The sequence below is a fragment of the Oncorhynchus mykiss genome, chromosome 10 (genome assembly GCF_013265735.2).
Source record: "Oncorhynchus mykiss isolate Arlee chromosome 10, USDA_OmykA_1.1, whole genome shotgun sequence".
NCBI lineage: Eukaryota > Metazoa > Chordata > Actinopteri > Salmoniformes > Salmonidae > Oncorhynchus > Oncorhynchus mykiss.
In genome coordinates, this window is record NC_048574.1 from 45,080,949 (window position 1) to 45,106,741 (window position 25,793).

Consider the following 25,793-nt stretch of genomic DNA (forward strand, 5'->3'; position numbering starts at 1 on the left):
GGGGTACTCCCTTGGTGACAGGCAGTGGCTGAGACGACATATTTTCTGACTTTATACACTGCACTCTTTGAGAGAGGTAGTTAGCAAACCAGGCCTGAAGACCCCTCAGAGACACCAATATTCCTTAGCCGGCTCACAAGATTGGAATGGTCTACCGTATCAAAAGCTTTGGCCAAGTCAATAGAAATATAGTAGCACAACATTGCATAGAATCAAGGGCAATGGTGACATCATTGGGGACCTTTATGGTTGCTTTGACACATCCATAACCTGAGCGGAAACCAGATTGCATACCAGAGAGAATACTATAGACATCAAGAGCGCCAGTCAGTTGATTATTGACGAGTTTTTCCAACACTTTTGATAAACAGGGCATAATAGAACTAGGCCTGTAACAGTTAGGATCAGCTTGATCTCCCCTTTTAATTAAAGGATGAACTGTGGCTGCCTTCCAAGCAATGGGAACGAGACAGGTTAAAAAGCTCAGAGATAGGCTTGGCGATGATAGGGGCAGCAACGTTAAAGAAGAAAGGGTCTAAACCATCTGACCCAGATGTTTTTTGGGGTTAAGTTTCAGGAGCTCCTCTAGCACCTCGGACTCAGTGACTGCCTGCAGGGAGAAACTTTGTAGCGGGGCAGGGGGAGAAGCATCAGGGATATAGTCGCTTTTTAAAATGGGTGAAAGATGAGGAAATCTTGGACAGGCATGGAGGCATGACTGAGTCAAATAGGAATCCTGACTTAATGAAGTGGTGATTAAAGAGTGCAGCCATGTGCTTCTTGTCAGTAACAACCACATCATCAACTTTAAGGGACATGGGCAGCTGTGAGGAGAAGGGTTTATTCTCCAGGTCTTTAACCGTTTTCCAGAACTTATTGGGGTTAGACCCACAGAGACAGAACTGCTCAAAGTAACTAACTTTGGCCTTCCGGATAGCCTGAGTACACATATTTCTCATTTGCCTGAATGATAGCCAGTCAGCCTGAGTATGCGTGTGCCGAGCCTATCGCTAAATGCAATTCTTGAGGTGGAGTAACTCTGCAAGATCACGGTCAAACCAGGGGCTGAACCTGTTTTTAATTCTCATTTTCTTTATGGGGGCGTGTTTGTTAACAATACCATTGAAAATATCAAAAAAGAAAGTCCATGAGTCTTCGACAGAGGGGGATCAAGCTGCTTCTATACCATTTTACAGAGGCCAGTTCATGAAGGAAGGCTTGCTCAATAAAGTTTTTTAGCAAGTGTCTATGACAAATAAGGACAGGTCGTTTCACTGAGCAGCCATTACGATCACAGGCTGTAAAACAGTGATCACTAAGGTATCAGTCTGGTGTTTTCTGTAATGACCTATCAGGATCATTTGTGAGGATAACATCAAGAAGAGTAGCCTTTTCTGGGTGTTTGGAGTCATACCTTGTGGGATTGATAATAATCTGAGAAAGATTTAGGGAGTCCCATTGCTTTAGGACTTGGTCAGTTGGTTTAAGCATGTTTCGCTTTAGGTCACCTACCAGGACAAATTCAGATTTAGTGTAAGGGGCCAGGAGAGAGCTTAGGGCAGTAGGGTACAGCTCGGTGCTGATGGAGGACGATAGCGCCCAGCAACAGTCAACAAAGAGCTATTTGAAAGTGTAATACTTAAAACCAGCAAATCAAATTGTTTGGGGACAGACTTGGTGGAGACAACTGAACACTGAAGGTGATCCTTGGTAAAGATTGCCACTCCCCCACCTTTGGAAGATCTGTCTTGCCGAAAAAGGTTATAATCAGAAAGGTTAACTTCTTGACGCAACCCATCCCGTTAGCGGGATAATTGTCATCAACAACCGCTAAATTGCAGAGCGCCACATTCAAATAATATTACAAAAAATATTTATAGTCATGAAATCACAAGTGCAATATAGCAAAACACAGTTTAGCTTTTTGTTAATCCACCTGTCGTGTCAGATTTTGAAAATATGCTTTACAGCGAAAGCAATCCAAGCGTTTGTGTAAGTTTATCGATCACTAGACAAAACATTATGAACACCTTGCATCAAAGTAGCTTGGTCACGAAAATCAGAAAAGCAATAAAATGAATCGCTTACCTTTGATCTTCGGATGTTTTCACTCACGAGACTCCCAGTTACACAATAAATGTTCCTTTTGTTCCATAAAGATTATTTTTATATCCAAATACCTCCGTTTGTTTGGCGCATTATGTTCAGAAATCCACAGGCTCGAGCGGTCACGACAACGCAGACGAAAATTCCAAATAGTTTCCGTAATGTCCACAGAAACATGTCAAACTTTTTTTATAATTAATCCTCAGGTTTGTTTTTAAAATATATAATCGATAATATATCAACCGGCACTGTCTCTTTTTCAGTAGGAGAGGGAGAGACAATGGCTGCCCCACTCTGTTGCGCAAGCAAAACTCATGCGAACACCCAGCTATCCAGTGACGCGATGTTATCTTTCTCGCTCATTTTTCAAAATAAAAGCCTGAAACTATGTCTAAAGACTGTTGACACCTTGAGGAAGCGATAGGAAAGGAATCTGGTTGATATCCCTTTAAATGGAGCAACGGCAGGCTATGAAACATGGGGCTTTCAAAATAGAAGCCACTTCCTGGTTTGATTTTCCTCAGGTTTTTGCCTGCAATATCAGTTCTGTAAAACTCAGACAATTTTTTGAGAGTTTTGGAAACTTTAGAGTGTTTTCTATCCTAATCTGTAAATTATATGCATATTCTAGCATATGGGCCTGAGAAATAGGCCGTTTTACTTTGGGAACGTTAATTTTCCAAACGTAAAAATAGTGCCCCCTAGCTGAAAGAGGTTAACATCCGTATTCAAAACACTCTTTCTTAAGCACGTCTCAGTAATGACCAACACATCTGGAATGGAGCTCTGAACCCACACTTTCAATTGATCCATTTTAGGTAAGGCTTTTACAGGAGCAGTAATCAGTGAAGCAGATATCAGAGCACAAGTCAGAATTGGGGCTAGAAACAGTAGATGGGCCAGGGTGTACATGCACATTTCCAGATATCATCAACCGAAATACAATCAAGGCACGGCATAGTACAGGGAGAGCACTGCAGTGCAGATTTATGACATCTGAATGTGCATCAGATGGCAACAAGATCATATTGTACAGGAATTACATCAGGTAACATGAATACAAAGCCTGTGAGAGGTGTTTAGAATGGGATGGGAGGCCAAAAGTCTGTGTAACCAATAGAAAGTCAGTCTCGAGTGTGGGAACAAACAGTCTGTCCCACGGTTGGGTAAAGAAAGTTTGTAGTCAACAAAGCATGCAGGAGTCCTGAGGTAAATAGAAAAATGCACAATACAAAAAATGAAATATATATAACGACTTGGGGGGGAAGTCATTGTAAATTTAGAGTCACTCGCCCCAACAGTGCATGTGTGCTGGAGGTGAGTGAAAGCTCGGGAGAGAGACAGAGGGGGGAGACAAGCCAGGGTAGATGGTGAACAGATCGCCAGGTGGAATCCAAGCAGCAGTGCAGCAGGCAAAGGGAGTAGGTGCCACCCACTTGTGGTAGCCAGCCAATTGTTGGTCTCAAAGGCTTTGACACCTCTCGCTTCACACGTCAGTGCTAATTGAAGTTGTCCTAGCAAAGCTTGGTAGCCTGAGCATTCAGTCCTTATTAAGTAAAAAATATAATTGTAATGTATTTTTCTTCTTGGCTTCTGATGGTAAAAAAAAATTGCTTCAGACTGAGCATTACTCACTCAGCTCCAGGTTGGATGGGGTTTTCAGGTCTGCTTGTTTGCCAAAACATTTGATGTATAGTTTGGGAATAATAATCCTTGAGTGTAGGAAGCATTCCAAGTAATTCCATCCAAAATCAGGTTGTAGGTTTCGAGTTTCGATTTGGAATGAAGGTTATGTTGTTTAGGGTAGCATCCTGTATATGTTCATCCCCAAAAAATCTAATTTTGTCTATCTCTAAATATATATATTTTTAAAAACATGCTGAAAAATGTGGGAGCTCATCTGCTCTAGTGGAAATCCTTCCCAGAAGAGTGGAGGCTGCTATGACACCAAATTATATGCAATTTTCGGCGAGCAGGTGTTCACATACTAATGATCATGTAGTGTACGTACAGTACTGTGTATATAGTTCCTGGGTACCCATGACCCTCACCTGCTGTCTGTCTCTTTCCCTCCCCCAGATCTGTCGAAGAACAGGCTCACAGAAATTCCCCCAGAGGTGTGTCTGTTCGCCCCACTCGAGTCCCTCAACCTATACCACAACTGCATCAAATGCATCCCAGAAACCATCATCAACTTGCAGATGCTGACCTATCTCAACATCAGGTCAGTGATGACTCATGGAGCACTGTGGTGTGATCTGTTGACCCAATGACCTCATACTGTTTGATATCACCGGGAAATACAAAGGCCCACATTACGGTGTTTACAGCAAAGCTTTTGTTATACTTTGATAATTTTTTCCCCTTTGACATGGTCAAATAACTCAGGCATAGATGGCAATGGCACCGAGTGGCCTTTAGGTGGAGCTGTTATAAGCAGTGTCACTTAAACCCTCATATCCACCGCCCCTTTTGACTTAGAGACTTAAACTTTGTTTGTAGGTATCTTCTCTCGTGCTGAACAAATTTGCTTGAAGGACCCATAAAGGTCCGTCAGGATATATTTTCCTCCAACTTGGAAATTTTGGATAACCTTTGAAAAAATGTATTCTCATGAACCAAATGTCCAAGTAACACCAACTATTAAATAAAATAAAATTGTATTAGTCACATGCGCCGAATACAACAGGTATGCTTACTTACAAGCCCTTAACCAACAATGCGGTTTTAATAAAAATACCAACAAAAAAAATGAATTAAAAGTAACAAATAATTAAAGAGCAGCAGTAAAATAACAATACTAGGCCTATGGTACATCTCTTAACTTAGTTTGAGAAAATAGTCTTATTTTACATGTCCAATTAAATCCTTTGTCAATCCACTTCACAATGGCCTATCAATTTGAAACTTTTTATGGTTAATAAAGTACATTACCATGATGAACCATGTTATATCTTATTAACAATTCACTTTTTGACTGTAACCAATGCTTAAAATCATCATAACATATATTTTTCACAATGACTAAAAGTCATATTCACAACAAATGTGGTCTTTGGACTCATTACAATATAGTCCCTAAAGTTGACGCATTCAAATATACCACACTATACCAGTAGATGCATTTTAGCACATACGCTAATATGCTAAAAATACTTTACAAATCGTCTCATAAAGTCATAGAACCAAATGACACCAAATTCTGGGCCCATGGTATATATCTTAACTATCAGATTTTGTGTGTCTATTTAAACCACTGTAAATCCACTCCACAGTGGCCTATCAACTTGAAACTTGTCATCGCTATCATGGATGTCCCTAAGATGAACCACACTGAATGTGGTATTCACATCTCAAAAAACAAGGAAGCTATTAACAACTCATTCTTTACATAAGTAACGCTCCAAATCATCTGCAATCGTCTTCTCCTCGTGAAACATACGTCAGATTCACTCCAGAATTTGTATTTCTGAATAATTAGATTAGAGAGTTTTTCATCAGTCTTTGATGGTAATGAGAAATAAGTTGCTGCATTTAAAAATGGCCGCACTTTACCTATAGATGCACATATGCTAATGCTCAAAATCATCTTCTCATGAACCTTAAGTCAGATTGACTCCAGATTTGGTTTATAGACTCAATGAATTAGCTTCGAATGAATTTGAGAAAGATAACCAACCTACAGCACTAGACTAACTTTTGTTGCACATAAAGATAGACAAGGTGTTGCAGTCAGTTTTGGAATGGGTGGTCAGTAATAAACTGGTCCTGAGAATCTCTAAAACTAAGAGCATTGTATTTGGTACAAATCATTCCCTAAGCTCTAGACCTCAGCTGAATCTGGTAATGAATGGTGTGGCTGTTGAACAAGTTGAGGTGTTACTTGGTGTTACCTTAGATTGTAAACAGTCATGGTCAAAGCATATGGATTCAATGGTTGTAGAGAAGGGGAGAGGTCTAGCTGTTATGAAGAGATGCTCTGCTTTTTTGACACCACACTCCAAAAAGCATGTCCTGCAGCCTCTAGTTTAGTCCTATATTGATTATTGTCCAGTCATGTGATCAAATGCTGCAAAGAAAGACTTAGTTAAGCTGCATCTGGCCCAGAACAGAGCAGCACGTCTTGCTCTTCATTGTAATCAGAGGGGGCTGATATAAATACTATGCATGCCAGTCTCTCTTGGATAAGAGTTGAGGAGAGACTGATTGCGTCACTTATTTTTTTTATATATATATATAAATAAATAAAAATCTGAATTGTTTGCACAGTCAATTTACACACACCTCTGACACACACACACACTTACTCCACCGGACATGCCAGCAGAGGCCTTTTCAGTCTCTAAATCCAGAACAAATTCAAGAAAGCATACAATATTACACTGCTCCTAAAAATAAAGGGAACACTTAAACAACACAATGTAACTCCAAGCCAATCACACTTCTGTGAAATCAAACTGTCCACTTAGGAAGCAACACTGACAATAAATTTCACATGCTGTTGTGCAAATGGAATAGACAACAGGTGGAAATTATAGGCAATTAGCAAGACACCCCCAATAAAGGAGTGATTCTGCAGGTGGTGACCACAGACCACTTCTCAGTTCCTATGCTTCCTGGCTGATGTTTTGGTCACTTTTGAATGCTGGCGGTGCTTTCACTCTAGTGGTAGCATGAGACGGAGTCTACAACCCACACAAGTGGCTCAGGTACTGCAGCTGATCCAGGATGGTACATCAATGCGAGCTGTGGCAAGAAGGTTTGCTGTGTCTGTCAGCGTAGTGTCCAGAGCATGGAGGCGCTCCCAGGAGACAGGCCAGTACATCAGGAGACGTGGAGGAGGCCGTAGGAGGGCAACAACCCAGCAGCAGGACCGCTACCTCCGCCTTTGTGCAAGGAGGAGCAGGAGGAGCACTGCCAGAGCCCTGCAAAATTATCTCCAGCAGGCCACAAATGTGCATGTGTCTGCTCAAACGGTCAGAAACAGACTCCATGAGGGTGGTATGAGTGCCCGACAACCACAGGTGGGGTTGTGCTTACAGCCCAACACCGTGCAGGACGTTTGGCATTTGCCAGAGAACACCAAGATTGGCAAATTCGCCACTGGTGCCCTGTGCTCTTCACAGATGAAAGCAGGTTCACACTGAGCATGTGACAGACGAGACAGAGTCTGGAGATGCCGTGAAGAACGTTCTGCTGCCTGCAACATCCTCCAGCATGACCGGTTTGGCGGTGGGTCAGTCATGGTGTGGGGTGGCATTTCTTTGGGTGGCCGCACAGCCCTCCATGTGCTCGCCAGAGGAAGCCTGACTGCCATTAGGTACCGAGATGAGATCCTCAGACCCCTTGTGAGACCATATGCTGGTGCGGTTGGCCCTGGGTTCCTCCTAATGCAGGACAATGCTAGACCTCATGTGGCTGGAGTGTGTCAGCAGTTCCTGCAAGAGGAAGGCATTGATGTTATGGACTGGCCCGCCCGTTCCCCAGACCTGAATCCAATTGAGCACATCTGGGACATCATGTCTCGCTCCATCCACCAACGCCACGTTGCACCACAGACTGTCCAGGAGTTGGCGGATGCTTTAGTCCAGGTCTGGGAGGAGATCCCTCAGGAGACCATCCGCCACCTCATCAGGAGCATGCCCAGGCATTGTAGGGAGGTCATACAGGCACGTGGAGGCCACACACACTACTGAGCCTCATTTTGACTTGTTTTAAGGACATTACATCAAAGTTGGATCAGCCTGTAGTGTGGTTTTCCACTTTAATTTTGAGTGTGACTCCAAATCCAGACCTCTATGGGTTGATAAATTTGATTTCCATTGATCATTTTTGTGATTTTGTTGTCAGCACATTCAACTATGTAAAGAAAAAAGTATTTAATAAGAATATTTCATTCATTCAGATCTAGGGTGTGTTATTTTAGTGTTCCCTTTATTTTTTTGAGCAGTGTTTATAGAGCCACGATTGCACGGAACTCTCATTTCATATTGCTCAAATTAACAACAAAACTGGTTTAAAAAAACAGATAAAGCAACACCTCACAGACCAACTCTCCCCTATTTGACCTAGATTTTGTGTGTATGTATTGATATGTACAGTTGAAGTCGGAGGTTTACATACACCTTAGCCAAATACACTTAAACTCAGTTAATCATAATTCCTGACATTTAATCCGTGTAAAAATTCACTGTTTTAGGTCAGTTTAGGTCAGCATCACCTCAATCTATAGTCAGTTAGCATCACATCAATCTATATTTTAAAAATGTGAAATATCAGAATAATAATAGAGAAGTATTTATTTCAGTTTTTATTTCTTTCATCACATTCTCAGTGGGTCAGAAGTTTACATACACTCAATTAGTATTTGGTAGCATTGCCTTTAAATTGTTTAACTTGGGTCAAACAAGGTAGCCTTCCACAAGCTTCCCACAATAAGTTGGGTGAATTTTGGCCGTTTGCTCCTGACAGAGCTGGTGTAACTGAGTCAGGTTTGTAGGCCTCCTTGCTCGCACACGCTTTTCCAGTTCTGCCCACAAATGTTCTTTAGGATTGAGGTAAGGGCTTTGTGATGGCCACTCCAATACCTTGACTTTGTTGTCCTTCAGCCATTTTGCCACAACTTTGGAAGTATGCTTGGGGTCATTGTCCATTTGGAAGACCCATTTGCGACCAAGCTTTAACTTCCTGACTGATGTCTTGAGATGCTGCTTCAATATATCCGCATAATTTTCTTCCCTCATGATGCCATCAATTTTGTGAAGTGCACCAGTCCCTCTATTTTATTTATTTTACCTTTATTTAACTAGGCAAGTCAGTTAAGAATAAATTCTTATTTTCAATGACAGCCTAGGAACAGTGGGATAACTTCCGGTTCAGGGGCAGAACGACAGATTTGTACGTTGTCAGCTCGGGGATATGAACTTGCAACCTTTCGGTGACTAGTCCAACGATCTAACCACTAGGCTACCCTGCCACCCTGCAGCAAAGCAGCCCCACAACATGATGCTGCCACCCCTGTGCTTCATGGTTGGGATGGTGTACTTTGTCTTGCAAGCCTCCCCATTTTTCCTCCAAGCATGACGATGGTCATTCTGGCCAAACAGTTCTATTTTTGTTTCATCCAACCAGAGGACATTTCTCCAAAAAGTACGATTTTTGTTTTCATGTGCAGTTGGATTGCCATAGTCTGGCTTTTTTTATGGCGGTTTTGGAGCAGTGGCTTCTTCCTTGCTTGACCGGCCTCTCAGGTTATGTCGATATAGGACTCGTTTTACTGTGGCTATAGATACTTTTGTACCTGTTTCCTCCAGCATCTTCACAAGGTCCTTTGTTGCTGTTCTGGGATTGATTTGCACTTTTCGCACCAAAGTACGTTCATCTCTAGGAGACAGAACGCGTCTCCTTCCTGAGCGGTATGACGGCTGCGTGGTCCCATGGTGTTTATACTTGCATACTATTGTTTGTACAGATGAACAACCAGACTTGTGGAGGTCTACAATCTTTGTAGACCTGGATGATTTCTTTTGATTTTTCCCATGATGTCAAGTAAAGAGGCACTGAGTTTGAAGGTAGGCCTTGAAATACATCCCCAAGTACACCTCCAATTGACTCAAATGATGTCAATTAGCTTCTCAGAAGCTTATAAAGCCATGACATCATTTTCTGGAATTTTCCAAGTTGTTTAAAATACACAGTCAACTTTGTGTATGTAAACTTCTGACCCACTAGAATTGTGATACAGTGAATTATAAGTGAAATAATCTGTCTGTAAACAATAGTTGGAAAAAAGACTGTCATGCACAAAGTTGATGTCCTAACAGACTTGCCAAAACTATAGTTTGTTAACAAGAATTTTGTGGAGTGGTTGAAAAACGAGTTTTAATGACTCCAACCTAAGTGTTTGTAAACTTCCGACTGCAACTGTACGTGTTATGTGTGCCATTTTTTAAATCTATACTACTGGTCAAAAGTTTTAGAACACCTACTCATTCAAGGGTTTTCTTTATTCTGACTATTTTCTAATGTGTAGAATAATAGCTAAGACACCAAAACATTGAAATAACACATGGAATCATTTAGTGACCCAAAAAGTGTTAAACAAATCAAAATATATTTTATTTTTGAGATTCTTCAAATAGCTACCCTTTGCCTTGATGACAGCTTTGTACACTTTTGGCATTCATTCAACCAGCTTTATGAGGTAATCACCTGTAATGCGTTTCTTTCCTTCTTGTGAAGGTAGGGGTGTATACAGAAGATAGCCCTATTTGGTAAAAGACCAAGTCCATATTATGGCAAGTACAGCTCAAATAAGCAAAAGGAAATGACAGTCCATTGAATTGCTGCAAGAAATCACTACTAAAGGACACCAATAAGAAGAAGACTTGCTTGTGCCAAGAAGCACGAGCAATGGACATTAGACCAGTGGAAATCTGTCCTTTTGGTCTGGAGTCCAAATTGGAGATTTTTGGTTCCAACCGCCACATCTTTGTGACATGTGGATGAAAGGATGAACTCCACATGTGTAGTTCCTACCTTAAAGCATGGAGGAGGAGGTGTGATGGTTTGGAGGTGCTTTGCTGGAGACACTGTCTGGGATTTATTTAGAATTGAAGGCACACTTAACCAGCATGGTTGCCACTGCATTCTGTAGCGATACTCCATCCCATCTGGTTTGGGCCTAGTCCCATTATCATTTTTTTCCCCAACAGTACAATGACCCAACACACCTAAAAGATGGGTAAGGGCTATTTTTACCAAGAAGGCATGTGATGGTGTGCTGCATCAGATTGATTACCTTGCCTCCACAATCTACCGACCTCAACTAAATTGAGCTGGTTTAGGATGTGTGAAAGAAAAGCAGCCAACAAGTGCTCGGCATATGTGGGAATTCCTTCAAGACTGTTGGAAAAACATTTCAGGTGAAGCTGGTTGAGAGAATGCCAAGGGTGTGTGCAGCTGTCATCAAGGCAAAGGGTGGCTATTTGAAGAATCTGAAATATAACATATTTTGATTTGTTTAACACTTTTCCATATGTGTTATTTCATAGTTTTGATTTCTTCACTACTCTACAATGTTGAAAGTAGTAAAAATAAAGAAAAACCCTTGAATTAACAGGTGTTCTAAAACTTTTGACCGGTAGTGTATGTAGTTCTGTCTTTGAGCTGTTCTTGTCTATTCATGTTCTGTATTATGTTTCATGTTTCATGTTTTGTGTGGGCCCCAGGAAGAGTAGCTGCTGCTTTCGCAACAGCTAATGGGGATAATAGAATACCAAAAAATATAGTTGCTACGTGACAGAGTGCTTGCTTTGTTATCCAACTGATCATGTGTCCTTTCTGTCATGCTGTGAACCCCGTTCATTGCTGATCACAACTATATTCAGTTTTATTCTGCTTTATCTCAGGAGAATGGTGTTCTCCTTTTTAGGGACTTCACAGGATCAAGTAACAAAAGAGCATTTCCTCTTTCATAGTGTGGGAAATACGCTGTGATGTTGTTTTTAAAGTTATGAAGATGATCATATCTAGACAGTACTGTTCATTTCCTAGACACAATTAGATCGCAGTCTCCTCTAGTTTCACTAACATTCTTTTAAGATGGTTGTCCTTTGTTGCTGAATACTGACTATAGTGAATATGTGTATTTTGTGTTTTTGTAGCCGGAACCTTCTCTCAACATTGCCAAAATACCTGTTTAGCCTCCCCCTCAAAGTGCTGGTGGTGAGCAACAACAAGCTAGTGTCCATCCCAGAGGAAATTGGGAAGGCCAAAGAGCTGATGGAGTTGGTGAGCACTGGCCCAGAGCACATGAGTGTGTGTGTGCGTGTGTCTTTCCACATGTATTTATGATCTATGTCCAGTCATTTGTAGGCCTCTGTATGACCGCCTGCTCTCGGTCTTCCCCCTGTAGGACATCAGCTGTAATGAGATCCAGGTGCTGCCCCCTCAGGTGGGGAGGCTCCAGGCCTTACGGGAACTCAACATCAGGAGGAACTGTCTTCACATGCTGCCTGAGGGTATGTAGCAGTTTACGTTCTCTCCCCTGGTCCTCTTCACTCTTTCTCTCTTCCCAAACACCTCTCTGGACCCCAGAGCAGTGACAGATACCAACTATATAGGTTTACCGCACTCTCTATTCTATATCCAACCCCATGCCTTTTATGCTTTCTTTATTTTTCTCTACCCCTCGCTCTCTCTCCAGAGTTGGCGGACCTGCCACTCACCAGACTAGACTTCTCCTGCAATAAGATCACAGAGATCCCTCCTGTCTACAGGAGACTCAGGCAGCTGCAGCACATCATCCTCGACAACAACCCTATGCAGTCCCCACCTGCACAGGTGTGTGTGTGTTCTTGTGTGGCAACATCTGTGGTAGTTTGTGCTGTATTTGACATTTGGCGCTGCATGGGAGTATCCGCTGCCATCTGGATGTGTATCAAGGATGTTGTTACAGTAATACATAGGTTAACCTCAGCTCGGCAATGTGCCTAGAACCCCCCCCACCCAGGTGTGACAGTATTCATGAAATACCACCATCTCCGAGGAACAATTGCACACTTCATTTCATCTACTATTTGTGTATTTCAGATCTGCCTGAAGGGCAAGGTGCACATCTTTAAGTACCTGAACATCCAAACATGTAGGTTGAATAAGAAGCCTGACTCTCTGGACCTCCCCTCCCTGGGCAAACGCTGCCTTCCCCAGCCTCTGACCGACAGGTACACTCTTCTATCATATCATACTACTACGTATACTACAGACAAGACAATAGACCATATGCATCATAAATGGTGTGTTCCATTAAACTATAATGACAACTGGTATAACATATATTTGAAGATTAATGACACAGGTTCGACGTATTATGAAGTGCTTATGATGTCGTCATGATTGTGACTTGAACAAAACTGTCTGACTCTCTTTTATTTCTGACTATCCCTTTATATGTCTCTGCAGCATGGAGGATTTTTACCCCAGTAAGAACCACGGTCCTGACTCTGGTATCGGCAGTGACAACGGGGATAAAAGACTGTCTACGACGGAGGTCAGAGTTCACCCACTGTAGTCAGACTGTAGTGAGGCTTAGACTGTACAAAGCCTATTGGTGTGCGTTCAACCACGGCAAATTGATACTGCCCCTTAGTATTTATTCTATAGGCAGTGCTGGACTTGGACTGAAGTAGGTGCCGGTACTCATTTTAGGTGCTGGAACACCACGATATTTTGCAGGAACTAAAGCAGTAGAATATTTGAGGTGCCTGTACAATGTTCCTGTCAGCTCCGGCCCAAGTCAACCACCTTCTGTAGGTCATGCAGACATGTTCAGTGCACTCGTTTATGGTTCACGCTCACTTACCTCTTAAGTTCCCTTCTCCTCCTCGCCTCTCCCTCTCTTCCTCTAGCCTTCTGACGATGACACCATCAGCCTGCACTCTCAGGTCTCAGAGACGGCCCGCGCCGACGCGCTCTCTCTCCTCTCCAAGATGGACTCAGGCAAAGGTAAGGCCTGTTTTTAGATGCAGTGGATTTGACTGTTCGGTAACAGTATTTGAGCAATATTGTGCTCAACTGGCAACAAGCACATAGTCTGAGGTTCAACCTGGTGTGTTGTGCCCATAGATCAGGAACCCTATGACTTCATCGAGCCCAACCCAGAGGAGGATGCTGCCCTGTCAGAGGGGGACGGGCAGCAGAGTGGTGGACCCTACATCTCCTGTATAAAGGTACATCACAAGACATCCATAGGGAGCTGTATGGCCACTACACGTACACCAGTAACTAGCATGTCTTCCTCTGTCGAGCTATCCGCGGGGGAGGTACTGTGCTACCACTGTCTGTTTCTTTTCCACTATTAGCTCCGGGGTATAGGAGATTGTTAGTACAAGAGTAATCCGGGCTTAAAACTAATCATACCTTTCATCAAGTCATAAAACTTGCGATCCCATACCTGACATTCACAGCTCTCAAGTGCCCTAAATCAGGCAAAGAATTAAAGTACAATATATATATATATTTTTAAATTGTTTATTTAACCTTTTATTTAACTAGTGTTTGGTTCTGAAAATATGAAATATACTTATTAATGTCACTGAGGGAAAGAGGGGAATGTGTAACATTTCCGTTCTGTCCCGATATGTTATTGTTAGCCATCAGTGATACTATTCGAGGAGAATGTACCCAGTCTGGTACGAGTCAACATGACAGCCATGAGTTGGAGGAGTGAACATTTTGGGGCAGAGGTCAGGTTAGAGGAAGTGAGGAAGAACAGATATCACTAAGGTTCTGTCTAGCAACAGAGATGCATTGGCTGTTCAGATGTGTAGGAGGAGACTCAGGGTTAAATAGGGTTAAATATCAGTGCTTGTGTGAATATATTTTGTGTTATGCAGCTGTATGGACCCAATTGGTGAATAAACTTGGTTGGAGCTTTCATAGTGTCCGTCGATTTCTTACTCTGATATTTCGAACTTAACACTAGGCAAGTCAGTTAAGAACAAATTCTTATTTACAATGACGGCCTATCAAAAGGCAAAAGACCTCCTGGGGGGATGAGGGCTGGGAGTAAAAAATAAAAAAATAAAAAATTAGGACAAAACACATCACGACAAGAGAGACAACACAACACTACATAAAGAGAGTCCTAAGACAACAGCATGGCAGCAACACATGACAACACAGCATAATACCAACACAACATGGTACCAACACATGACAGAAGCACAACTTGGTAGCAGCACGAAACATGTTACAAACATTGTTGGGCACAGACAACAGCACAAACTAACATGGTCCAGCACACCAAGACAGTCGTGAAGAGGGCACAACAAAACCTATTCCCCCTCAGGAGACTGAAAAGATTCAGATCTTCAAAAGGTTGTACAGCTGCACCATCGAGAGCATCCTGACTGGTTGCATCACTGCCTGGTATGGCAATTGCTCGGCCTCCGACCGCAAGGCACTACAAAGGGTAGTGCGTATGGCCCAGTACATCACTGGGGCCAAGCTTCCTGCCATCCAGGACCTCTATTTGACCTCTGATTTGATTTGAAAGAAGGTAGAGACAACAATACATCACGCAAAGCAGCCACAACTGTCAGTAAAAATGTTCATGATTGAGTCTTTGAATGAAGACGTCTAACAGTCCAGTTTGAGTGTTTGTTGCAGCTTGTTCCAGTCGCAAGCTACAGCGAACTGAAAAGACGAGCAACCCAGGGATGTGTGCGCTTTGGGGACCTTTACAGAATGTGACTGGCAGAACGGGTGTTGTATGTGGAGGAGGAGGGCTGAAGTAGTTTAACAGCTGGGGTGAAAGAGGAGGGATAGCGGAAACCCAGTATAGATTTAACTTTAGCCTGCAGCTTTGATATGTGCTGAGAGAAGGACAGAAGTATGTGGACATCTGCTCGTCGAACATCTCATTCCAAAATCATGGCCATTTATGTGGAGTTTGTCCCCCCTTTGCTGCTACAACCGCCTCCACTCTTCTGGGAGGGCTGTCCACTAGATGTTGGAACATTGCTGCCGGGACTTGCTTCCATTCAGACACAAGAGTATTAGTTAGGTCTGGCATTGATGCTGGGCAATTACTCCTGGCTCACAGTCGGCGTTCCAATTTATCCCAAAGGTGTTCAATGGGGTTGAGGTCGGGGCTCTGTGCAGGCCAGCCAAGTTCTTCCTCACCAATCTCGACAAACCATTTCTGTATGGATCTCACATTATGCACAGGGGCATTGTCATGCTGAAACAGGAAAGGGCCTTCCCCAAACTGTTGCCACAAAGTTGGAAGCACAGAATCATCAATAAGGTCATTGTATGCTGTAGCTTTAATATTTATCTTCCCTGGAACTAAGGGACCTAGCCCAAACCATTAAAAACAGCCCCAGACCATTATTCCTCATCCACCAGACTTTACAGTTGGCACTATGCATTCGGGCAGGTAGCGTTCTCCTGGCATCCACAAAACCCAGATTATTCTGTCGGACTTCCAGATGGTGAAACGTGATTCATCACTCCGGAGAACACGTTTCCACTGCTCCAGAGTCTAATGCGAGCTTTACACCACTCCAGCCGACACTTGGCATTGTGCATGGTGATCTTAGGCTTGTGTGCGGCTGCTCGGCCATGGAAACCCATGTCATGAAGCTCCCAACAAACAGTTATTGTGCTGATGTTGCTTCCAGAAGAAGTTTGGAACCCTGTAATGAGCGTTGCAACTGAGGACAGACAATTTTTAACGCGCTTCAGCACTCGGGGGTCCCGTTCTGTGAGCTTGTGTGGCCTACCACTCAGCGGCTGAGCCATTGTTGCTCCTAGACATTCCTCTTCACAATAACAGCACTTACAGTTGACTGGGGAAGCTCTAGCAGGGCAGAAATTTGATGATCTGACTTGTTGGAAAGGTGATATCCTATGCCGTTCTGACTTGCCTAGTTAAATAAAATGTGAAAAAACGGGCCATTCTACTGCCAATGTTTACATGGCTGTGTGCTCGATTTTTGTACACATGCCGGCAACACCTGTGAGCTGAAATAGCCAAATCCACTAATTTGAAGGGGTTGCCACATGACCTTTGCCATGTAGTGTAGATTAGTGCGATTGTGGAGTTGCCACAGAGCTGGTGTCGGCCTGTAGTCTGTTCATATATACTCTGTTACAAACTTCCGTGTTAAGCATCGTTGATTGAAGAGGTGAATTATTTCTTCCTGCTGTGCCAACCAGGCCCGCAGTCTGAAGTGCGAGGTATCCTGTGTGGTGGCTCGTGCCAAGCTGGCCAAACCCGGGGGGGGGGGAAGCTAAATGAGACGACCTATCTTTTTCTGCTTTATACTATTAATTGAAGTGTGCATATTTATGAAATGTCAATGGGGTTACCTTATTGTGGTTATTGATGATTTTAAGTATTTATTTTGACCGTGTATTTGTGATTTGGTCGGAAGTGGTTTCTTCCATGGCGAAGGCCGTGTTGAGATGTAGTTGGAGACTTTTATTTCCCTCACCAACTTCAAACATCTGCTATCTGAGCAGCTAACCGATCCCTGCAGCTGTACATAGTCTATCGGTAAATAGCCCACCCAATTTTACATACCTCATCCCCATACTGTTTATATTTATTTACTTTTCTGCTCTTTTGCACACCAATATCTCTTGGGGGGGGGGGGGGGACTTGTGGAATAAGCCAAGGCACAGCGCTTAAAGGCCAAATGAAATGTGTCTCGGCCTGACTTGGATCGATAATGGAAAACAAGCTTGTGATTGAACCTGGATAGTAGTGTAGGAGTTTTACACATCTTGTTAAAAACTGGGTGGTTCGGGCCCTGGATGCTGATTGGCTGACAACCGTGGTACATCAGACCGTATACCACGGGTATGAAAAAACATTACTTTTTACTGCTCTGATTACGTTGGTAACCCGTTTACAATAGCAATAAGGCACCTAGCAATAAGGGCTGTATCCAAGCATTCCGCGTTGCGGCACACATAAGAACCGCCCTTAGCCGTGGTATATTGGCCATATACCACACTTATTGCTTAACTATAACTTTTAAAAAATATATGCTTTTATTGAATTAATGAATCTGACTATTTGTTCTGTGTTTCAGGAATTGGAGAAGGTTCTTAACAAGTCACACCAAAGCAAAGATAAGGAAAGCTGGAAAGAGGAGTCTGGGTAAGTCCTCACTACACGGATAGACAGGAGGAGGAAGGGCAGTTATTTAAGTTTGAACTGAAATAATATTGATCTGTCAGTCTCCTTAGATAATGTATTTCCAACCCTGGTTAATGTACTGTAGGTGAGTTGATACTTAGCAGCTAGATGATAGCCGCTAGATGATAGTAGTTGTGAAATAATAACAACAGGCCGGGACAGTAGACATGCTGAGAAGGCTGCCGTTGGATAGCTGCCACTATAGTATGGCCACATTGTGAGTTCATGCTATTACAGTGTGAGTGTGAAGCAGTTGGCGTAGGTTTCAGACTGTCATGTCCCTGTGGCCTGCAGCTCTGATAAAGATCAGCTAGCTGAGGAGGAGGAAGAGGAGGAGGAGGAGGAAGAGCTGAAGGAGGTGCTGGACCTGAGGAAGATTGCCGTCCAGCTCCTACAGCAGGAGCAACAGAACAGGTGAGAGGCTGACCTCTGACCCCATGGTTGTTTCCTCCTCTCTGACCTCACCTCACTCTGATCCCTGCTCCTAGCCCCATATCTCTCTGTCCTCTTCGCCTCTGCTGAGCTCAGCATCCCCCGCCCTCACCTCTGCTGAGCTCAGCATCCCCCGCCCTCACCTCTGCTCGCGCTCTCTCACTCCATCCTTGACCCCTTATCAGTGAAAGGGCAGGAAGATCCTGGGATGTTCTTGGAGGAGAGGGTTGGAAGGGGGAAGGACTCTTCTTTTCATTCTACAAGACCGGAAAGAAAAGGACTTGATTTACAACCTTGACAGTCATGGGTTTCTGACTGGTTATTGGGGTTCTACCCATAGTTATTAGGTTAACAATAATCAATTGTCAGCGTGAGCCAGCCATAGCTGTTGCAGACAGCAGGTGATACGTGAAGAGTGCACATTATCATTTCTCTTGCATTGGGTCCTTCTATACGCTCTCAGAAGAAAGGGTTCCAAAAGGGTTATTCGGCTGTCCCCATACGAGAACCCTTTTTGGTTCCAGGATGAACCTTTTTGGTTCCATGTAGAACCCTCTGTGGGGAAAAGGGTTCGGCCTGTAACCAAAGAAAAACAGTTCTTCAAAGGGTTCTCCTGTGGGGACAGCTGAAGAACCCTTTTAGGTTCTAGATAGAACCGTTTTATCCAAGAGTGTATTACCTGTATTTTATCCATTGTATGTGCAGACCTTAGTTCCTTTCCAGACATTTTACTACTCTTCTTTCTCCTGAAGTTACTCCATCACCACGCTCTAACGATCTCTATTCCTGCTCTGCATCTAACGAACCTCCCTGTCATTGGCTCCCCTCTTCTCTCCTCTTAATCCCTCCCTGCTTCATCCATCTCCTGCTCCTCCTCCACCTCGCCTCTTCCTTGGACCTGATTTGGTGCACACATGATGTGTGGCTACTAGACGACGATCCTTAATTTGTAGAGCAGAGAGTCTAATTCATCGAAGGAGGGTTGCCGGCCGTGCACACAGGTAGAGACAGATGTGTGATAGAGTGAGATTGTGAACGTTTAAGGAGGTGGATGTATGTATAGAAAACTGTCAGGTTGGAGAATTAAATGCATGTTTCTGTGCCTTGTGAGATGAATGCACACCCTTCGTTGTTCTCGTTGTTCTCCACTTCTTAAATCCACTTGAACCCGTTCTATATCATGACTGCCTGAACACATTGTGCCTGCAGAGAGAAAATGGAGAGATGGTACTAACCACCCCTCTGTCTACCTGTCCAGGTTCCTCAGTCACTCTGGCAGCTCCGGCAGCAAACAAAGGTTCCCCTCTCAGGCTATCCGCAGGTACGTACAGCACAGCTCTACCTAAACACATTACTTCTGCCCGTTACACTCTAAGACCTTGGGTCACGTGCATAAAACTAGCCTGTTTCCTGGGCGCAAGTTGAGCCTAGTCATACACTCAAAAGCATGCCATCATCGAAACTGTCCCAGTGACTCGTGTTATAGGATCTTGTCTCAAAAATACAGTGCATTCGGAAAGTATTCAGACCCCTTGACTTTTTCCACATTTTGTTACATTACAGCCTTATTCTAAAATGTATTAAATAATGTTTTTTCCTCATCAATCTACACTAGAGGTCGACCGATTTTAAGATTTTTCAACGCTGATACCGGATACCGATTTATTGGAGGACCAAGTAAAGCTGGTACCGATTAATCGGCTGATTTAAAAAAATAAATAAAAAATTATTTGTAATAATGACAATTACAACAATACTGAATGAACACTTATTTTAACTTAATGTAATACATCAATAAAATAAATGTAGCCTCAAATAAATAATGAAACAACATGTTCAATTTGGTTTAAATAATGCAAAAACAAAGTGTTGGAGAAGATGGTAAAAGTGCAATATATGTGCCATGTAAGAAAGCTTACGTTAAAGTTCCTTGCTCAGAACATGAGAACATATGAAAGCTGGTGGTTCCTTTTAACATGAGTCTTCAATATTCCCAGGTAAGAAGTTTTAGGTTGTAGTTATTATAGGAATTATAGGACTATTTCCCTCTATACCATTTGTATTTCATTAACCTTTGACTATTGGATGTTCTTATAGATATTTTAGTATTGCCAGTTTAACAGTATAGCATCCATCCCTCTCCTCGCTCCTACCTGGGCTCAAAACAGGAACACATCGACAACAGCCACCCTCGATGCAGCGTTACCCATGCAGAGCAAGGGGAACAACCACTTCAAGTCTCAGAGCGAGTGACGTTTGAAACGCTATTAGCGCGCACCCCGCTAACTAGCTAGCCATTTCACATTGGTTACACCAGCCTAATCTCGTGAGTTGATAGGCTTGAAGTCATAAACAGCTGCTGGCAAACGCACGAAAGTGCTGTTTGAATGAATGCTTTCGAGCCTGCTGGTGCCTACCATCGCTCAGTCAGACTGCTCTATCAAATCACAGACTTAATTATAACATAATAACACACAGAAATGCAAGCCTTAGGTCATTAATATGGTCGAAACCGGAAACTATCATTTCGAAAACAAAAGTTTATTGTTTCAGTGAAATACGGAACCGTTCTGTATTTTATCTAATGGGTGGCATCCATAAGTCTAAATATTCTTGTTACATTGCACAACCTTCAATGTTATGTCATAATTACGTAAAATTCTGGCAAATTAGGCATCCAAACTGTTGCATATACCCTGACTCTGCGTGCAATGAACGCAAGAGAAGTGACAATTTCACCTGGTTAATATTGCCTGCTAACCTGGATTTATTAAATATGCAGGTTTAAAAATATATACTTCTGTGTATTGATTTTTAAGAAAGGCATTGATGTTTATGGTTAGGTACACATTAGAGCAACGATACGCACCGCAACGATTATATGCAACGCAGGACATGCTTGATAAACTAGTAATATCATCAACCATGTGTAGTTAACTAGTGATTATGATTGATTGATTGTTTTTTATAAGATAAGTTTAATGCTAGCTAGCAACTTACCTTGGCTTACTGCATTCGCATAACAGGCAGGCTCCTCGTGGAGTGCAATGAGAGGCAGGTGGTTAGAGCGTTGGACTAGTTAACTGTAAATTTGCAAGATTGAATCCCTGATCTGACAAGGTAAAAATCTGTCGTTCTGCCCCTGAACAAGGCAGTTAACCCACCGTTCCTAGGCCGTCATTGAAAATGAGAATGTGTTCTTAACTGACTTGCCTAGTTAAGTAAAGATGAAATAAAGGTGTAAAAAAACGAAATTATTATTATTATTTTTTTAATTGGCCAAATCGGTGTCCAAAAATACAGATTTCCGATTGTTATGAAAACTTGAAATCAGCCCTAATTAATCGGCCATTCCGATTAATCGGTCGACCTCTAATCTACACACAATATCCAATAATGACAAAGTGAAAACAGGTTTTTAGAAATGTTTGCAAATTTATTAAAATTGAAAACAGAACAACCATATTTACATAAGTATTCAGACCCTTTCCTCTGAGACTCAACATTGAGCCCAGGGTCACCCTTGAGATGTTTCTACAACTTGATTGGAGTCCACATGTGGTAAATTCAATAGATGGGACATGATTTGGAAAGGCACACACCTGTCTATATAAGGTCCCACAGTTGACAGTGCATGTCAGAGCAAAAACCAAGCCATGAGGTCAAAGGAATTGTCTGTAGAGCTCAGAGACAGGATTGTTTCAGGGTACAGACCTGGGGAAGGGTACCAAAACATTTCTGCAGCATTGAAGATCCCAAAGAACACTGTGGCCTCCATCATTTTTAAATGGACGACATTTGGAACCACTAATACTCTTCCTAGAGCTGGCTGCCCGGCCAAACTGAGCAATCGGGTGAGAAGGGCCTTGGTCAGGGAGGTGACCAAGAACCCGATGGTCACTATGACAGAGCTCCACAGTTCCTCTCTGGAGATGGGAGAACCTTCCAGAAGGACAACTATCTCTGCAGCACTCCACCAATCAGGCCTTTATATTAGAGTGGCCAGACGGAAGCCACTCCTCAGTAAAAGGCATATGACAGCTTGCTTGGAGTTTGCCAAAAGGCGCCTAAAGGACTCTCAAACCATGAGAAACTATATTCTCAGGTCTGATGAAACTGAGGTTGAACTCTTTGGCCTGAATGCCAAGCGTTATGTCTGGAGGAAATCTGGCACCATCCCTACAGTGAAGCATGGTGGTGGCAACATCATGGTGTGGGGATGTCTTTCAGCTGCAGGTACTGGGAGACTAGTCAGGATCGGGGGAAAGATCAATGGAGCATAGTACAGAGAGATCCTTCATGAAAACCTGCTCCAGAGCACTTAGAACCTCATACTGGGGCGAGGGTTAACCTTCTAACAGGACAAAAACCCTAAGTACACAGCCAAGTCAACGCAGGAGTGGCTTCGGGACAAGTCTCTGAATGTCCTTGAGTGGCCCAGCCAGAGCCCGGACTTGAACCCGATCGTACATCTATGGAGAGACCTGAAAATAGCTGTGCTGTGATGCTCCCCATCCAACCTGACAGCGCTTGAGAGGATCTGCAGAGAAGAATGGGAAAAACTCCCCAAATATAGGTGTGCCAAGCTTGTAGTGTCATACCAAAGAGGACTTGAGGCTGTAGTAATCGCTGGCAAGGTGCTTCAATAAAGCACTGAGTAAAGGGTCTGAATACTTATGTAAATGTGATATTTCCATATTTTTTTAATATATTTGTATATATAAATTAGCAAATAAAATGAACAAACTTTTTTTATTTATTTAAGGGGTGGATCAGCTTAATATTGCGGAAAGATTGTTGCTTCCATCAATGTAATTGTCTGCATAATTTCCAATCCCCCATATATTTTTTAGGGTAAATATATATATATCCATATACATAGTTACATACACATACCTATATAGACATACATACTTTTTTAAGAATACACCTTTATTCCCCGGAAACCCTACCACCCTTCCCCCAATAGGCGTAAACTAATAAACACTTAGGCTTTTACTTTCAGTTTATACATCTTATACACATTTTACAGACAATCTATTTTACAATAGTTATATTTAGTTTGTTTTTAGTCCTTCCTCTATTTCTGATGTCCATCCAGTTTGATTTCTATTTGTAACTGTGTTATTTCACAAAACTTCTGAACCCATATACATTTCACAGACGCCGTATGTTTTACATTGGTTACCTTGTTATTAGTCCCACCCTTCAGCTCCATTCAACCCCTCCCATCCATTTTGGATTTCTATTTGCCATATATTTTTCAACTGTGCTGTGATGCCTCACAAAAGTATTGAACCTTTCTATTCTCATAGGTTCTACAGATTGTAAATGAAAAATAAAACATTTAGCTAAAATAATTATTATATTGATTGATTGACTGTTTTTTCTTTGTCCTTATGGGGTATTGTGATGTCATTATGGGGTATCATGTGTAGATTGAGGGGGAAAAACTATTCAATCCATGTTAAAATAATTATTATATTATTGATTGATTGACTGTTTTTTCTTTGTCATTATGGGGTATTGTGATGTCATTATGGGGTAACGTGTGTAGATTGAGGGGGAAAAACTACTCAATCCATGTTAGAACAAGGCTGTAACATAACAAAATGTGGAAAAAAGTCAAGCTGTCTGAATACTTTCTGAATGCACTGTAGCTATAACTACGAGTAATTACATTTTTACATGCAAATCATTTAGCAGACGCTCTTATCCAGAGCGACTCAGAGTTAGTGAGTGCATACTTTTAGTTTTGTACTGGTCCCCCGTAGGAATCAAACCCACAACCACAGCGTTGCACATGCTCTACCAATTGAGCTACACCAAATCAAGTCCAATTTTATTGGTCGCATACACATATTTAGCAGATGTTATTGCCGGTGTTGTGAAATGCTTGTGTTCCTCGCTCCGACAGTGCAGTAGTATCTAACAATTCACAACAATACACACAAATCCAAAAGTAAAAGAATGTCATTAAGAAATATATCAATATTAGGATGGGCAACGTCTGAGTGGCATTGACTAAAATACAGTAGAATAGAATACAGTATGTAAATATGAGATGAGTAAAGCAGTATGTAATCATTTCATAAAGTGACAAGTGTTCCATTATTAAGGTGGCCAGTGATTCCATGTCTATGCAGTAAAGGTTCCATTGTCTGTTATTGACTGTTGGCTGCCCTCGTGATGACACACTGTCCAATAAATGAGGGTATTGTCCCTGAAGGTAAATACGTGTGACTGAGTGAGTCGGTGTCAGTGTTTTCCTGTCTCTCTCCTAGTGCCTCTCTGGATGAAGCGAGCAGTGGCACGTCAGTGCTGAGTGGGCAGGTAAGTACTTCCTGTCCTGTTTTCCACAGGGAACATGCTACTCATTGTTCCCATTTTGTGCGAGTAATACTACACCGTGGTCATTGTTTTCAGTTCCCCTTTCTAATGTGTCCGTGTGCGAGGCCTTGGTTTTGTTGTCTGGGTTTCACTCATGTCGTTCACCTCTCTCTGTCTCTCTCTGGAAAGGACCCTGACTTCACAGACGACGACGACGCTTTCTCTGAGGTCTTCCATTTTCATTCGTGCCTTTTTGTTTCCTCACCCTCATCACCGTCCATGTGAAGACGTGTCTGTGTGCATGTTAGCCTTTTATAACTGAGTGACGTAGGGAGAGGCTTTAGGTCAATCATCTCTTTTAAATTATGTTCTAGTGCTGCTAAAGCCAAGGGGGTTTTGTCCATTATTGCATTGCCATTTGGTTAATACAGTGTCCAGTATCTTGACCTGTCTCTTTCTCTCTGTCTCTCTGTCTCTGCAGCCCTCCTCTTCATGCTCCTACGATGGCAGCCTGAAATCCGAGTCAGACACGGACCCAAAGTGGCCAGAGGTTCCACCTGTACTCAACCAGAACGAGGAGCGCAGGAGGAACAAGTATCTGAGGAAAGATTATCTGAAGGTAAGGAGACCATGGCTACCACATTGCACTCTGAATCCCATGATGTTGATTTCTATATGTATTTATTAAGGATCCCCATTAGCTGTTGCCAAGGCAGAAGCTACTCTTCCTGGGGTCCAGCAACATTAAGGCTGTTTTATATACAATTTAAAATATTACATGACGTTACATTTCACATCACATTAAGTGTGTTCCCTCAGGCCACTACTCTACTACCACATATCTATAATACGAAATCCATCTGTACGTGCGTGTCTTATCATGTGTATGTTTCAGCGTGTCTGTGTGTGTCTCTTCACAGTCCCCACTGTTCCATAAGGTGTATTTTAGTATTTTATTTATTTATTTGTATCTGATTCTACTTTCTTGCATCAGTTACCTGATGTGGAATAGAGTTCCATGTAGCCATGGCTCTAAGTAGTACTTTGCGCCTCCCATAATATGTTCTTGACTTGGGGACTGTGAAGAGACCTCTGGTGGTATGTCTTGTGGGGTATACATGGCTGTCTGAGCTGTGTGCTAGTAGTTTAAACAGACAGCTGGGTGCATTCAGCTTGTCAACACTTCTTACAAAAACAAGTAGTGATGAAGTCA

General features: G+C 42.5%; 1 protein-coding gene across 4 annotated transcripts in view; it reads left to right on the top strand.

Moving 5' to 3' along the window:
• Window positions 1–25,793, top strand: part of LOC110534027 (leucine-rich repeat and calponin homology domain-containing protein 2) — an 82,315-nt gene that overhangs the window by 40,188 nt on the left and 16,334 nt on the right. The window contains exons 2-16 of one of the 4 annotated variants that reach the window (XM_036990423.1): window positions 4,186–4,330; window positions 11,772–11,898; window positions 12,023–12,128; window positions 12,314–12,450; window positions 12,700–12,830; window positions 13,069–13,156; window positions 13,515–13,611; window positions 13,732–13,835; window positions 17,712–17,779; window positions 18,113–18,232; window positions 19,183–19,251; window positions 19,509–19,571; window positions 24,535–24,583; window positions 24,770–24,808; window positions 25,062–25,199. In XM_036990423.1, the coding sequence (XP_036846318.1) occupies window positions 4,186–4,330; window positions 11,772–11,898; window positions 12,023–12,128; window positions 12,314–12,450; window positions 12,700–12,830; window positions 13,069–13,156; window positions 13,515–13,611; window positions 13,732–13,835; window positions 17,712–17,779; window positions 18,113–18,232; window positions 19,183–19,251; window positions 19,509–19,571; window positions 24,535–24,583; window positions 24,770–24,808; window positions 25,062–25,199 (1,481 nt within the window). The remainder of the gene's footprint in view (window positions 1–4,185; window positions 4,331–11,771; window positions 11,899–12,022; window positions 12,129–12,313; window positions 12,451–12,699; window positions 12,831–13,068; window positions 13,157–13,514; window positions 13,612–13,731; window positions 13,836–17,711; window positions 17,780–18,112; window positions 18,233–19,182; window positions 19,252–19,508; window positions 19,572–24,534; window positions 24,584–24,769; window positions 24,809–25,061; window positions 25,200–25,793) is intronic. The other 3 variants (XM_036990424.1, XM_036990425.1, XM_036990426.1) reach the window with 3 other exon arrangements.